The 12,340-nt window shown below is 43.3% G+C and overlaps 1 protein-coding gene across 1 annotated transcript in view; it reads left to right on the top strand.

Annotated features, from left to right (window-relative positions):
- Positions 1–11,676, top strand: part of CDC16 (cell division cycle 16) — a 63,055-nt gene extending 51,379 nt beyond the window's left edge. Inside the window, exons 17-18 of the mRNA XM_054010906.1 lie at positions 129–219; positions 10,322–11,676. Of these exons, the coding sequence (XP_053866881.1) occupies positions 129–219; positions 10,322–10,587 (357 nt within the window). The 3' untranslated portion in view covers positions 10,588–11,676. The remainder of the gene's footprint in view (positions 1–128; positions 220–10,321) is intronic.
- The last annotated feature ends 664 nt before the right edge of the window (positions 11,677–12,340 follow it).

Genomic DNA, 12,340 nt, shown 5'->3' with positions numbered 1-12,340 from the left:
ACAATCTGCAGCAGCAACTAAAGTAAACATAAAAATGAAGAGAAAAAACTGTATGACATTATTATGATGCAATGATGTTGCAAATATCTGTTTCTCCTATTGAATATTCTGTACTCTGTTTTTTACAGGCCCTTGGTCTTAGGAGGGATGACACATTTTCAGTCACCATGCTTGGACATTGCATAGAAATGTATATTGGTGATTCTGAAGCTTACATTGGTAAGTATATCATTTGTCGCTATATGTAGTAAAATTATGAATAGGAAACAAAACTTTTTAATGTGTATCACATAAAAGATCTTCTAATGTTACATGTACAATAGAAACCCATCAGAAAAAAAAGTTGTTAGCTACTGAATCTAGAGAGAGTTAATTAAATTCAGTGGGAAGAGTCTTATGTTAAGATCAGAAAGGAAAAAATATAAATCTGGGACAAGCTTTTTCTTCACATGGAGGACATTAAAAACTATTCCATCATGGAGGAGATGTATACTCCAATATTAACTGGTTGAATCTTGGCACTGTCTGGAGAAACTAGTTATTGAGACCATAAATAATGGCTTCTAGGGCAGTTTATTTTAGCATCTATTTTTAATAATCATTCATAGCACCCCCAATATACATGTCACCATACAAAATGCTTGAAGTCAAAGACAAAACACAGGATGATTCAGGTAAAGAGACAAGTATGGACAAAGTAGGAAGGAAGGAAGTCTAATGTAAAAAAGAGTTCAGGAGACTTGGCAGCTTTTTAAAGACACATTATTAAGGGCACAAGAGCAAACTATACTAATGCATAGAAAAGATAGGAAGTATGATAAGGGACCACCTTGGCTTAACCAGAAGTTCTTCTTCGAGTGCTTGTACATGTCCATTCCAATCAGGTGTGTGCACATGCACGGTAGCCGGAAGATTTTTCCCATAGCAGCCTCCATTGGGTCGGCATGGGTGCCCCCTGGAGTTGTGCCTTCATGGTGCTCGATATAGAGCCCTGCCGACCTGCCACCCCCTCAGTTCCTTCTTACCACCAGTGACGGTTAGCTGGAACATCCCATAGCCCTTGCCCAGCAAGTGCCTTTATCTCCATTTTTTGTGTAGAGTTCTCTCTAGTTAGTTGTATAGTAGTTAGTTAGTTGGGGGTTTGCCCCTGCACCTTTTCTGACTCCCTGGAACTGGGGTATGCTGCGGTCCCTGGGTTTAAAAACCTGTGAGGTCTGCGCTAAGCGCATGCCAAAGAGTGACCCCCCCACACACACACTTGTCTAAGGTGCCATGCTGCAAGTTCCGTCCCAGAACTATTAAAGAAAGGGAACGGCGACATAAGGTTCTCCTAATGGAGTCAGCTTTTTGCCCCCACTCAGACCTTGGGTTGGGGGACCCTGCACCCAGCACGTCCTCGTCGGCGCGCAGTGCCCTAGCACTGTCATCCTGGAATCCAGTGCCGAAAAAGGACTCCTCCCAAGACGCTCAGCACCGGCATGGCTCCTCCCATGGCTAATCAACCAGGCACCGGTCTCAGTCGCTAGTGCCTCAGAAGAAGCAGCAGCAGAGAGGGAGCGTTTCCCCCCGGCTAAGTCTAAGGAGCCAATGGCTGTGAGACCCCAGTTGGGCCACAGCACCAGGTCCCTGGGCAGGGCCGCGTCAACTCCTGCCCAGGCGAGGTAGTTGAGTCCAGGACCACTGCGATCGCTGGATCCTACTGGCCAGCAACTGCCAAGCAACTTCCCTCAACACTGGAGAATTTCGAGGCAGCTTAAGACTTGCTGCGTCTCAAGGTGCTTTTCTCGCCCACTAGCACACAGGTGGCTCCAGCCCCGTCTGCACCACCGCAACCCCAGGTGCAAATGAAGAAGGAAGCTGGCGATGATGTCCTGGTGCTCTCCTTCTCCACGGCACCCTCTGGCATCAACACCTCCAAAGAGGGAACCCACTTGGTCCCCAAGCTCCCAACACTGCCATTATTTGGGGCTTCCTCCTCCTAATCGCCGGATGAGGCACTGGCTGATACCGCTGTAGCCCCAGCGCTCGAGAACAATTGGGTGTTGCAGTAGTTGCTGCGCCAGGTTGCCCAGGGTCTGGGCATCAAGACTGAGGAGATAGTAGAGGACTCCAATCCCATGGTGGATAGCCTCGTACCCTCTGGACCTTCCCGTATTGCCCCACCACTCATAAAAACTATCCCAGATACCAACAAAACCCTGTGGCTGACCCCAGCCTCATTGCCACCCACCGCCAAGCGCAATGAACTGTGATATTTTGTGCCCTCTAATGGTTATGAACATCTTTATTCCCATCCGCAACCTGATTCCCTTTTTGTGGACACTGCTAACCAGCACACTGTTTTCAAGGCCCCTCCCCGAAAAACAGGGAGGCTAAAAAAAATGCGACCTTTTCGGGGGAAAGGTCTATTCCATGGGTGGATTGCAGCTCCGTATTTCCAATCAACAGGCCGTTGTCAGTCTGTACTCTTTTAATACCTCTACTTCAATGGCAAAATTTGCGGAGCTGCTCCCCCTACACTCCCATGCGGAGTTTTCAGCCTTGGTTGAGGAGGGCAAGCTAATCTCCCGAGCTTCTCTCCAGGTTGCACTGGACTGTGCTGACACAGCCATGAGAGTCATGGCTACAGGGGTGGCCATGAGAAGGGGTTCCTGGCTCCAGGTCTCTGGTTTCCCGTATGAGGTCCAGCAGACCATACAGGACCTCCCCTTTGAGGGTGTGACTCTGTTTTCGGAGAAGACTGATAAAAGACTATATAGCCTAAAAGACTCTAGAGCCACCCTCAAATCCTTGGGCCTGCACACTCCCGCCACACAGCGGAAGTCTTTCAGGCCTCAACCTCCTCTGCGGTTCTACCAACAGAACCATCAGGACGGCTCCTGGGGGAGGAATAGGAACGGCAGAAAGAGGCTGCACTTGTCTTCAGGCCAAGGCTCTGGCCAACCCAAACCACCTTCTGGCCCCAAACCGGCCTTTTGAAGGTGCGGTCGAGGACGGCGCACCAGAAAAAAAACTGGATCTACCCCACCTTACCTTTTCCTCTCGACTTCCCCTTTCTACTGTGCATGGTCCCATATCACTTCGGAACGCTGGGTGTTCCGCACGGTAGAGAGGTGATACTCCATCCAACTCTGTGCCCTCCCGCCCTTCCACCTCCCTTCCCCATCCCTCTTCAGGGACCCCTCTCACAAGCTACTCCTTATACTGGTCACTCCTTTTGCTAGGAGCAGTGGAAGAGGTTCCTCAGGAGCAAAAGGGCAGGGCTTTTTTTCCTCGGTATTTACTAATACCAAAAGCCAGTGGCGGCCTCGGACCCATACTAGACCTGTGAGAACTCAACAAATTTGTGAAGAAGCTCAAGTTCTGCATGGTCTCTTGGCCTCCATCATCCTTTCATTGGATCCAGGAGACTGGTATGTTGCCCTCGACTTCAAGGACGCGTACTTTCACATAGCAATAACTCTGTCCCACAGAAAATACCTCAGGTTTGTGGTAAACAACACCTACTACCAGTTCACAGTCCTCCTGTTTGGCCTGTCAGTGGCGCCTCATGTTTTTACCAAGTGCATGGCAGTCGTGGCTGTGTTCCTGCACAGACGGCAGGTACAAGTGTTCCTGTACCTTGAGGACTGGCGATGTTCGAAAAACTGGGTCGTCTTCTGAATGAGAGAAAATCAACGCTGTCCCCAGTTCATAGGGTAGAATTTATAGGGGCAGTACTGGACTCAACACAATCCAGGGCATGCCTCCCGGAAGCAAGGTTTCAGTCCCTCTGCGACATCATACGAGGTCTCAGGCAGTTCCCCACCACCACAGCAAGTAATTGCCTGAAACTCCTGGCACACATGGCAGCTTCTACCTACGTAGTACAGCATGCCAGACTCAGACTTCAACCTCTTCAATCGTGGCTAGCGTTAGTGTATCGGCCAGTCCGGAACAGCTTGGACAGGATCATAACCCTGCCTCACATGATACTCTGCTCCCTCCTGTGGTGTCTCGACGCACAGATACTATGTGCAGGGGTCCCCTTCGCCAGCCCTCAGTAGCCCCTTTCGCTAGTGATGGATGCATCAGCTCTGGGCTGGGGAGTGCATTTGGGAGAACTCAGAACACAAGGCCTCTGGTCTCAGGCGGAACTCAGTTTCCACATCAGTGTCGGAGAGCTGAGAGAGGTACGCCTTGCATGCCAGACTTTCCGAGACCACTTGAGAGGGAGATGTGTATCAGTTATGACAGACAACACCATGGCGATGTTCTATATCAACAAACGGGGGTGAATGATCCTCTCTGTGCCAGGAAGCCCCCATGTTGTGGGACTTCTGTGTAGAGCACTCAGTACATCTGCAAGCATCATACATCCCCGGAGTACAGAACGAGTTGGTGGAATATCTCATCAGGTTGTTCCACGGCCACGAGTGGTCCCTTCGCCCGGATGTGGCAACCTCAATCTTCCATCAGTGGGACTTTCCCCAGATAGACTTGTTTGCCACACGACACAACGGGAAGTGCCAGCAGTTTTGCTCCTTCCTGAATCACAACCCGGGCTCCATCGCGGATGTATTCCTCCTCCCTTGGGGAGGCCATCTCCTATATGCATTTCCACTTATCCCTCTTGTTCACAAGGTGCTCTTCAAGATACGGAGGGAACAAGCTTTGGTGATATTGATAGCTCCAGCCTGGCCCCACCAGCACTGGTACACATCACTCCTGGAAATGTCCGTGGAACCTCCAGTCACCTTGCCACTCTTCCCAGACTTACTAACTCAGGATCATGGCCGTCTCCAACACCCAAACCTCGAGTCGCTGCACCTCACGGTGTGGAAGCTCCATGGCTGAACCTGATGGAGTTTTCTTGCTCGGATCTGGTTAGACAAGTCCTCCTTGGCAGTAGGAAACATTCCACGAGAGCCACTTACCTTGCCAAGTGGAAGAGATTTTCAATCTGGTCAGCGCAGCACTGTTCATTCCCAACGCTCACTTCTGTGCTATTTATATTAGAATATCTTCTCCATATCAAGCAGCAGGGGCTGTCCATGTCGTCAATAAGGGTTCACGTGGCCGACATCTCTGCCTTCCACCCAGGCGCAGAGGGCCGCTCGGTCTTTGCTAACCCTAGGGTCAGCTGCTTCCTTAAAAGTACCCGCATGTCCGACAGCCTATCCAAGCTTGGGACCTCAATTTGGTCCTTTCCAGACTCATGGGATCACCCTTTGAATCTTCGGCGACGTGCTCCCTGCTCTATGTCTCATACAAGGTAGCATTTCTGGTAGCGATAACCTTCAGCCAGGAGGTTGTCTGAGCTCAAGGCACTGACATTAGAGCCCCCTTACACAGTGTTCTGTAAGGACAAGGTTCAGCTCAGGCTTCACCCGGCCTTCCTCCCAAAGGCTGTCTCCCAGTTTCACATTAACCAGGACATCTTCCTCCCAGTATTCTATCCTAAGCCGCAAGTCATGGATCACGTCCTACAGCCGTGAGTGCTACAGCCTGGCAAAGGAGCCTCTCCTTCGATGATTGAGCACTCTACCAAGGCCCAGGCCTCTTCAACGGCATTCCAGGTGCAGGGTCTCACCCAGGGAATCTGGAGCGCAGCAACATTGTCCTCCATTCACACTTTCACCACACACTATGAGATCACCCAGCAGGCCAGAGACAATGCGGCCTTTGGAAGAGCAGTGCTCCAATAAGTGGACAACTCCGACCCCACCTCCTGAACTTGGGCTTGTGAGTCACCTGATTGGAATGGACATGAACAAGCACTCGAAGAAAAAACGGTTATTCACCTCATAAATGTTGTTCTTCGAGATGTGTTGTTCATGTCCATTCCAATACCTACCCTCCTACTCCTTTGTTGGAGTAGCTGGCAAGAAGGAACTGAGGGGGTGGCGGGTCAGCAGGGCTCTGTCTTGAGCACCAGGAAGGCGCAATGCCAGGGGGTGCCCAGGCCTACTCGAAATAGGCTGCTATGGGAAAATCTTCCGGCTACTGTGCACGTGTGCGCACACACACGATTGAAATGGACATGAACACCATATCTCAAAGGACAACCATTACGAGAATGTGAGTAACCGTTTTATCTTCAATGGCCTGGAACTCAGTGTCATACAAAAAGTGGAAACCAGGTCAAATTACAAAGGAAGAATACAACTCACCAGCACCCCCACACACATAAGCATGTAAGGACAATATTAGAAAGGCCAGGGCACCATTTTTGTTTCAGTTTTCACCAAAAAAGTTAGCAGTGATTGGATGATTAACATAGTGAACATCAGTGTAAATGAGGTAGGATCTGATACTAAAATAGGAAAAGAATAAGTTAAGAATTACTTAGACAAGTTATTTGTCTTAAGTTGACAGGGCCTGACTAAATCCATCCTAGAATACTTAAGGAACTGGCTGAAGAGATCTCTGAGCCATTAACGATTATCTTTGAGAACTTGTGGAGAACAGGAGATATATCTGAGAATTGGAAAAGGGGCAAATATTGTACCTATCTATAAAAAGGGGAATAAGGACAAGCTAGGGAATTTATTGACCAGTCAGCTTAAGTTTGGTACTCTGAAAGATAATGCAGCAAATAATCAAGTCCGTTTGTAAGAAACTAGAAGATAATAAGGTGATCAGTAACAGTCAACAAGAGTTTGTCAAAAACAAATCATGTCAAACCAACCCAATATTCTTCTCTGAGAGGGTAATAAGCCTTGTGGATGGGGAAAGCAGTAGATGTGATGTATCTCAACTTTAGGTAAGGCTTTTTATACAGTCTCTTGTGACCTCAAAAAATAAACTAGAAATATAGCCTAGATGAACCTATTATAAATTGGGGGCACAAATGATTGAAAAACGTAATCAGAGTAGTTATCAGTGGCTCACAATCAAGTTGGAAGGGAATATCGAGTGGAGTTCCGCAGGGATCTGTCATGGGTCCAGTTCTACTCAGGATCTTTAGAAATGATTTGAATAATGGCATAGAGAGTACACTTATGTTTGTAGATGATATCAAGCTGGGAATAGTTGCAAGCACTTTGGAGGAGAGGATTAGAATTCAAAATGATCTTGACAAACTGGAGTAATGGTCTGAAATAAATAGGATGAAATTCAATAGAGACACATGCGAAGAACTATACTTAGGAAGGAATAATCAGTTGCACACATACACAGTGGGATCTGACTGCCTGGGAAGGAGTACTGCAGAAAAGTGTCTAGTGGTTATAGTGGCTCACAAACTAAATATGAGGTGACAATGTAATACTGTTGCAAAAAAAGCAAACATCATACTGGGATGTTTTAGCAGGAGTATTGTAAGCAAGTCACAAGCAGTAATTCTTCCTGTCTGCTCAGCACTGATAAGGCCCCCGCTGGAATACTGTGTCCGGTTCCGGGTGCCACACTTGGGAAAGATGTGAACAAATTGGAGAAAGTCCAGAGGAGGGCAACAAAAATGATTAACAGTCTAGAAAACATGACCTACAAGGAAAGATTGAAAAATTTGGGTTTCTTTAGTCTGGAGAAGAGAAGACTGAGAGAGGACATAAGCCTTCAAGTACATAAAAGGTTGTTATAATGAGGAGGGTGATAAATTGTTCTCCTTTTCCACTGAGGACAGGACAAGAAGTAATGGGCTTAAATTGCAATATGAGAGATTTAGGTTAGACCTTAGGAAAAACTTAAGAACATAAGAATGGCCATACTGGGTCAGACCAAAGGACCATTCAGCCCAGTATCCGGTCTACCGACAGTGGCCAATGCCAGGTGCCCCAGAGGGTGTGAACCTAACAGGTAAGGATCAAGTGATCTCTCTCCTGCCATCCATCTCCACCCTCTGACAGAGGCTAGGGATACCATTCCTTACCCCTCCTGGCTAATAGCCATTAATAGACTTAACCTCCATGAATTTATCTAGTTCTCTTTTAAACCCTCTTATAGTCCTAGCCTTCACAACGTCCTCAGGCAAGGAGTTTCACAGGTTGACTGTGTGCTGTGTGAAGAAGAACTTCCTTTTATTTGTTTTAAACCTGCTGCCCATTAATTTAATTTGGTGGCCCCTAGTTCTTATATTATGGGAACAAGTAAATAACTTTTCCTTATTCATTTTCTCCACACCACTCATGATTTTATAAATCTCTATAATATCCCCCCTTAGTCTCCTCTTTTCCTAGCCTCTTTAATCTCTCTTCATATGGGACCCATTCCAAACCCCTAATCATTTTAGTTGCCCTTCTCTGAACCTTTTCTAATGCCAGTATATCTTTTTTGAGATGAGACCACCACATCTGTACGCAGTATTCAAGATGTGGGCGTACCATGGATTTATATAAGGGCAATAAGATAGTCTCCGTCTTATTCTCTATCCCTTTTTTAATGATTCCTAACATCCTGTTTGCTTTTTTGGCTGCCGCTGCACACTGCGTGTACATCTTCAAAGAACTATCCACAATGACTCCAAGGTCTTTTTCCTGATTAGTTGTAGCTAAATTAGCCCCCATCATATTGTATGTATAGTTGGGGTTATTTTTCCTAATTGCATTACTTTACATTTATCCACATTAAATTTCATTTGCCATTTTGTTGCCCAATCACTTAGTTTTGAGCGATCTTTTTGAAGTCCTTCACAGTCTGCTTTGGTCTTAACTATCTTGAGCAGTTTAGTATCGTTTGCAAACTTTGCCACCTCACTTTTTACCCCTTTGCCATCTCACTGTTTACTTCCTAACTGTAAGTGTAGTTAAGCACTGGAACAAATTACCTCAGGAGATTGTCTAGCCCATTCTTAAAAATGACAGATATTGCACAAACGTCTGTCAGGGATGCTCTAGATAATACTTTGTCCTGCCTCTGTACAGAGGACTGAACAATATAGGTTTCTTCAATTCCTACATTTCTGTGATTCTGATTCCTGGAAGAAATGTGTTTAAAGGTGGAATATGGAGAAGATAGAGACTGCTTTAAACTTGAGGTCTTCGTGATTGGAGATACAGAGGGGGATAAGGAGAGAAGACTGGAAAATGTGTTCAGACTGCTTGCTGCTTACTGGGAAGGGACCATTTCTAAAGGATGAAGAGAGAGAGTTTAGTTTCCCTGCTCATTTAATCCTTGGACACTTCAGTCTTTCAGTAGGAGTGTCAATAATAATGGTTTTTTTTAATGTCCTGTCCACTAAGAACAGGATTGAGGCTACCGACTCATTTCACCAAGCAGCTTTTAGGTGGTAATTTTTTCCTCACTACTGACCAGGAATCTATTTGAACTGATGATCAAAGCACACCAGTTTTCTAGCCACTGTCAAGTTTTTTTGTAAGTACAAGACAGAGGAGAGTTCTTGGTTGAAAATTACTAAAGTGTAATTGTGTGAAGATAGCAAAGAGCAAAGAATAAAAAAAAAAGGAAAAATGCATGTCTTTTTATTAGCAAAACAGTGACTGTTTCTTTAAACTGTGACAAGAAATTTTTATTTAAAGATTGGGGAGGTGATCAATATTTAAGAGCAATATCCGTAGGAGTTGCTCACAAATGATACATCAGATAAATTTATGTAGGGAATCTCTGGCTAATCTGGCTAATACATCTTTGTGGTAGTGAATGAATATCACACTTGTCCCTGTAGAAGCAGTAGGGATACATAAATCTTCTCACCCCCCCTCCCCCCCCAAAATCAATACTTTAAAAATCGGAAGATGATCCCATATGAGGTAATGAAGCCACCCATGCTACCAAAGTTTGAGATGTTTATGCAGTATGGAAGCAATTTTTCACACACAGCTTCCTAGTTGCACATATTTTTCTGTTTGAATGGACTTGTTCATTTCTCCATGGTGAATAATAGAGTTAGTACACGGTGAAGCATGTTAATGAGGCTGAAGCCAATTAGGAAGTAATGTCTGTGTTGTCACTCCAACAAATTGGTTTGGCAGTGTGAAAAGCAATTGGAAGTGCATTTCCTCTAAATGTTAGGGCTTATTGCAGTCCGTTGATGCATTCTGAGGTACTATACAGTTATTTGACTAAAGGCTACAATTGAGCTATATATGGTTAAAACTGACTTAAACGACTGGACAGAAAATAGTTTAACAGAAAGAGGTCTTCTTGTAAAAGTGAAGCTGAATTGTACTCAATATATTGGGATACCTTGAGTCTTTTTAGGACAGGAGATTGCCTACTACCGGTTCTAGTGCACAAAGCATAACACTTATAGACTTTCTTGTCAGTGGTCTGTGGATGTATAAGTGGCATGATTATTTGCTGGTAAACTAAGTATTTTATGAGATGTGAAATCTTGGGGATGTTCACTTGGACAGTAACTAATAACGTTGTTTCTTTTTAGGAACAGAAATTAAGGACAAATTAAGATGTTATGACTTTGATGTACACACTATGAAGACATTAAAGAACATTATTTCACCTCCCTGGGATTTCAGGGAATTTGATATAGAAAGACAAACGCTGGATGAAAGTGGTATTGTGACACTAGAAACATCAAATCAAAGGAAAACTACAGATACTACTCGTCCATTAGAAGAAACCTTTGAGATTGAAATGAATGAAAGTGATATGATGTTAGAAACATCAATGTCAGACCATAGTTCATGACTAACACTGGTACAGATCTCATTTTGTAAAAGTGTAAAACATTTTGATTTAGCTTTTTTGTTGCTGTCTCATGCATTCAGGAATTTGCTATTTTTATACAAATCCCAACTACTTCTTTACACTTAACACCGGAGAAGTAATGTCGCCTTAAGAATGTTAAAAAATATTCATTACCAACAGACTATTTCCACTTTTATTGTTTCTACAAAATAATCTTACATAATGGAATAAAAGGTGAAATTCATATATTATGTTTTTAAAACTGGTTACTGTACCCTGTGACTGCTCTTAAGACTGTGAAACTTTAAAAATATGTCCTGAAAATGAAATAATGTACAATATTCATCAAATTAAGTAGCCAAGGGCTACTGTAGTATGATTGTGGCTGAGTTTTCAACCTATCTGTGAAGAACGCTCTATCATAGGCCAAAAATAACTAGGGTTTTGTTGCTAACCTAATATTTTATTCTTTTAAGACAGGAATTAATTTCAACAATATCCATTATTTTGTTCAGCCTCTACATGCATTTGTGAAGAGCAATTTTTTATCAGCTGAATCTAATTTGCTATGATATCAAAGCTTTTTAAGCATGGGTAATGGATATTATGGGTTCTGTTTTGTCCTATTTTTGATAATTGTTTCATCTTGTCATCTGTACTGTACTACTGGAAGATAAATGTAAGCAGAACTGCTTTGGGAAAGCTGATCAGGCAACAAATGTGAATGGCACAAATATTCAGAGTATCATAAATATTTTAATAGATATATCTGATACAGTTTTTGGAAATCAGTGACATCCTGAGCTGCTATTTTCAAAAGTTAGCTTGATTATAAGCAAGGCAGAATGTGCTGGTTATAAGGCTGCAGAAATTCTCTTTACATTTCACTTGGTTATTTTGTCAAGGTAAAAAAATAACTAAATAGTGTGTGTACAGTACTTTAAAAATCTCTAAGTCTGTGGTATTTTATTTTTGAATCTTCTCTGTGCATCGCTATTTATAATTAACAACCTTGTGTTTTATGAATAGAAATGATTTCTCCATCCAATAAACTAAGTAGGACCGTTCTGTGCTCCTGCTTAAAATGGATACCAACCATGTTTTGTATAAACTTCTCCCCTCTCTTCTTCCTCATCCTTACTTGCCTTAAAATTTGTGCATATTTGTGGGGGGGAAGAGGGGAGGGTTAAGTTTAAGTAGTTTAATTCAGGATAGCCTTTAATTTTAACTTATCTGTGTTTTGTTAATTAAATTCAGCAACCTTGGCTAAAGTTTTGTGTTTGATAATGTATAGAAGTGAAAATCCGCATGAAGAGAAGAAGAAAAATAGTGTAGCAGTCCAGATGTTTTGAGTACTTCAAAGCTCAGGAACCAGCAAATATATGTTACATGTTGTTTTTCCTCAGATAGAAAAGTGATTAATTCACTTTTTAGTCATCAGAATCAAGTAATAGGCCTAAAATTTCATCTGATATCAATTATAAATCTGGTTAACAAGCCACCTTAAACTTTGTTGGAATAAAGTCAATCATTTCTGACAGTGCTTTTAGGGGGGAAAAACAATAAAACTTCCCCAACATATCATATGTTTCATAGTTATCAAAGTAAGACGTGAAAAAAAAAAAAAACCACCCCAAAAAGGAACAAACGCTGGAAGACTATTATTAGTGCTATTAGTTAAATGTTATATATTTGGACATATATTACTTGATCTTTCCACAGCACTTTGAAAAGTTGAGGATATTGATACTTA

Source organism: Malaclemys terrapin, chromosome 1 (assembly GCF_027887155.1).
Source record: "Malaclemys terrapin pileata isolate rMalTer1 chromosome 1, rMalTer1.hap1, whole genome shotgun sequence".
NCBI classification, from domain to species: domain Eukaryota; kingdom Metazoa; phylum Chordata; order Testudines; family Emydidae; genus Malaclemys; species Malaclemys terrapin.
The sequence above is the reverse complement of the archived record's forward strand: the minus strand, read 5'-3'. Positions and strand labels throughout refer to the sequence as shown.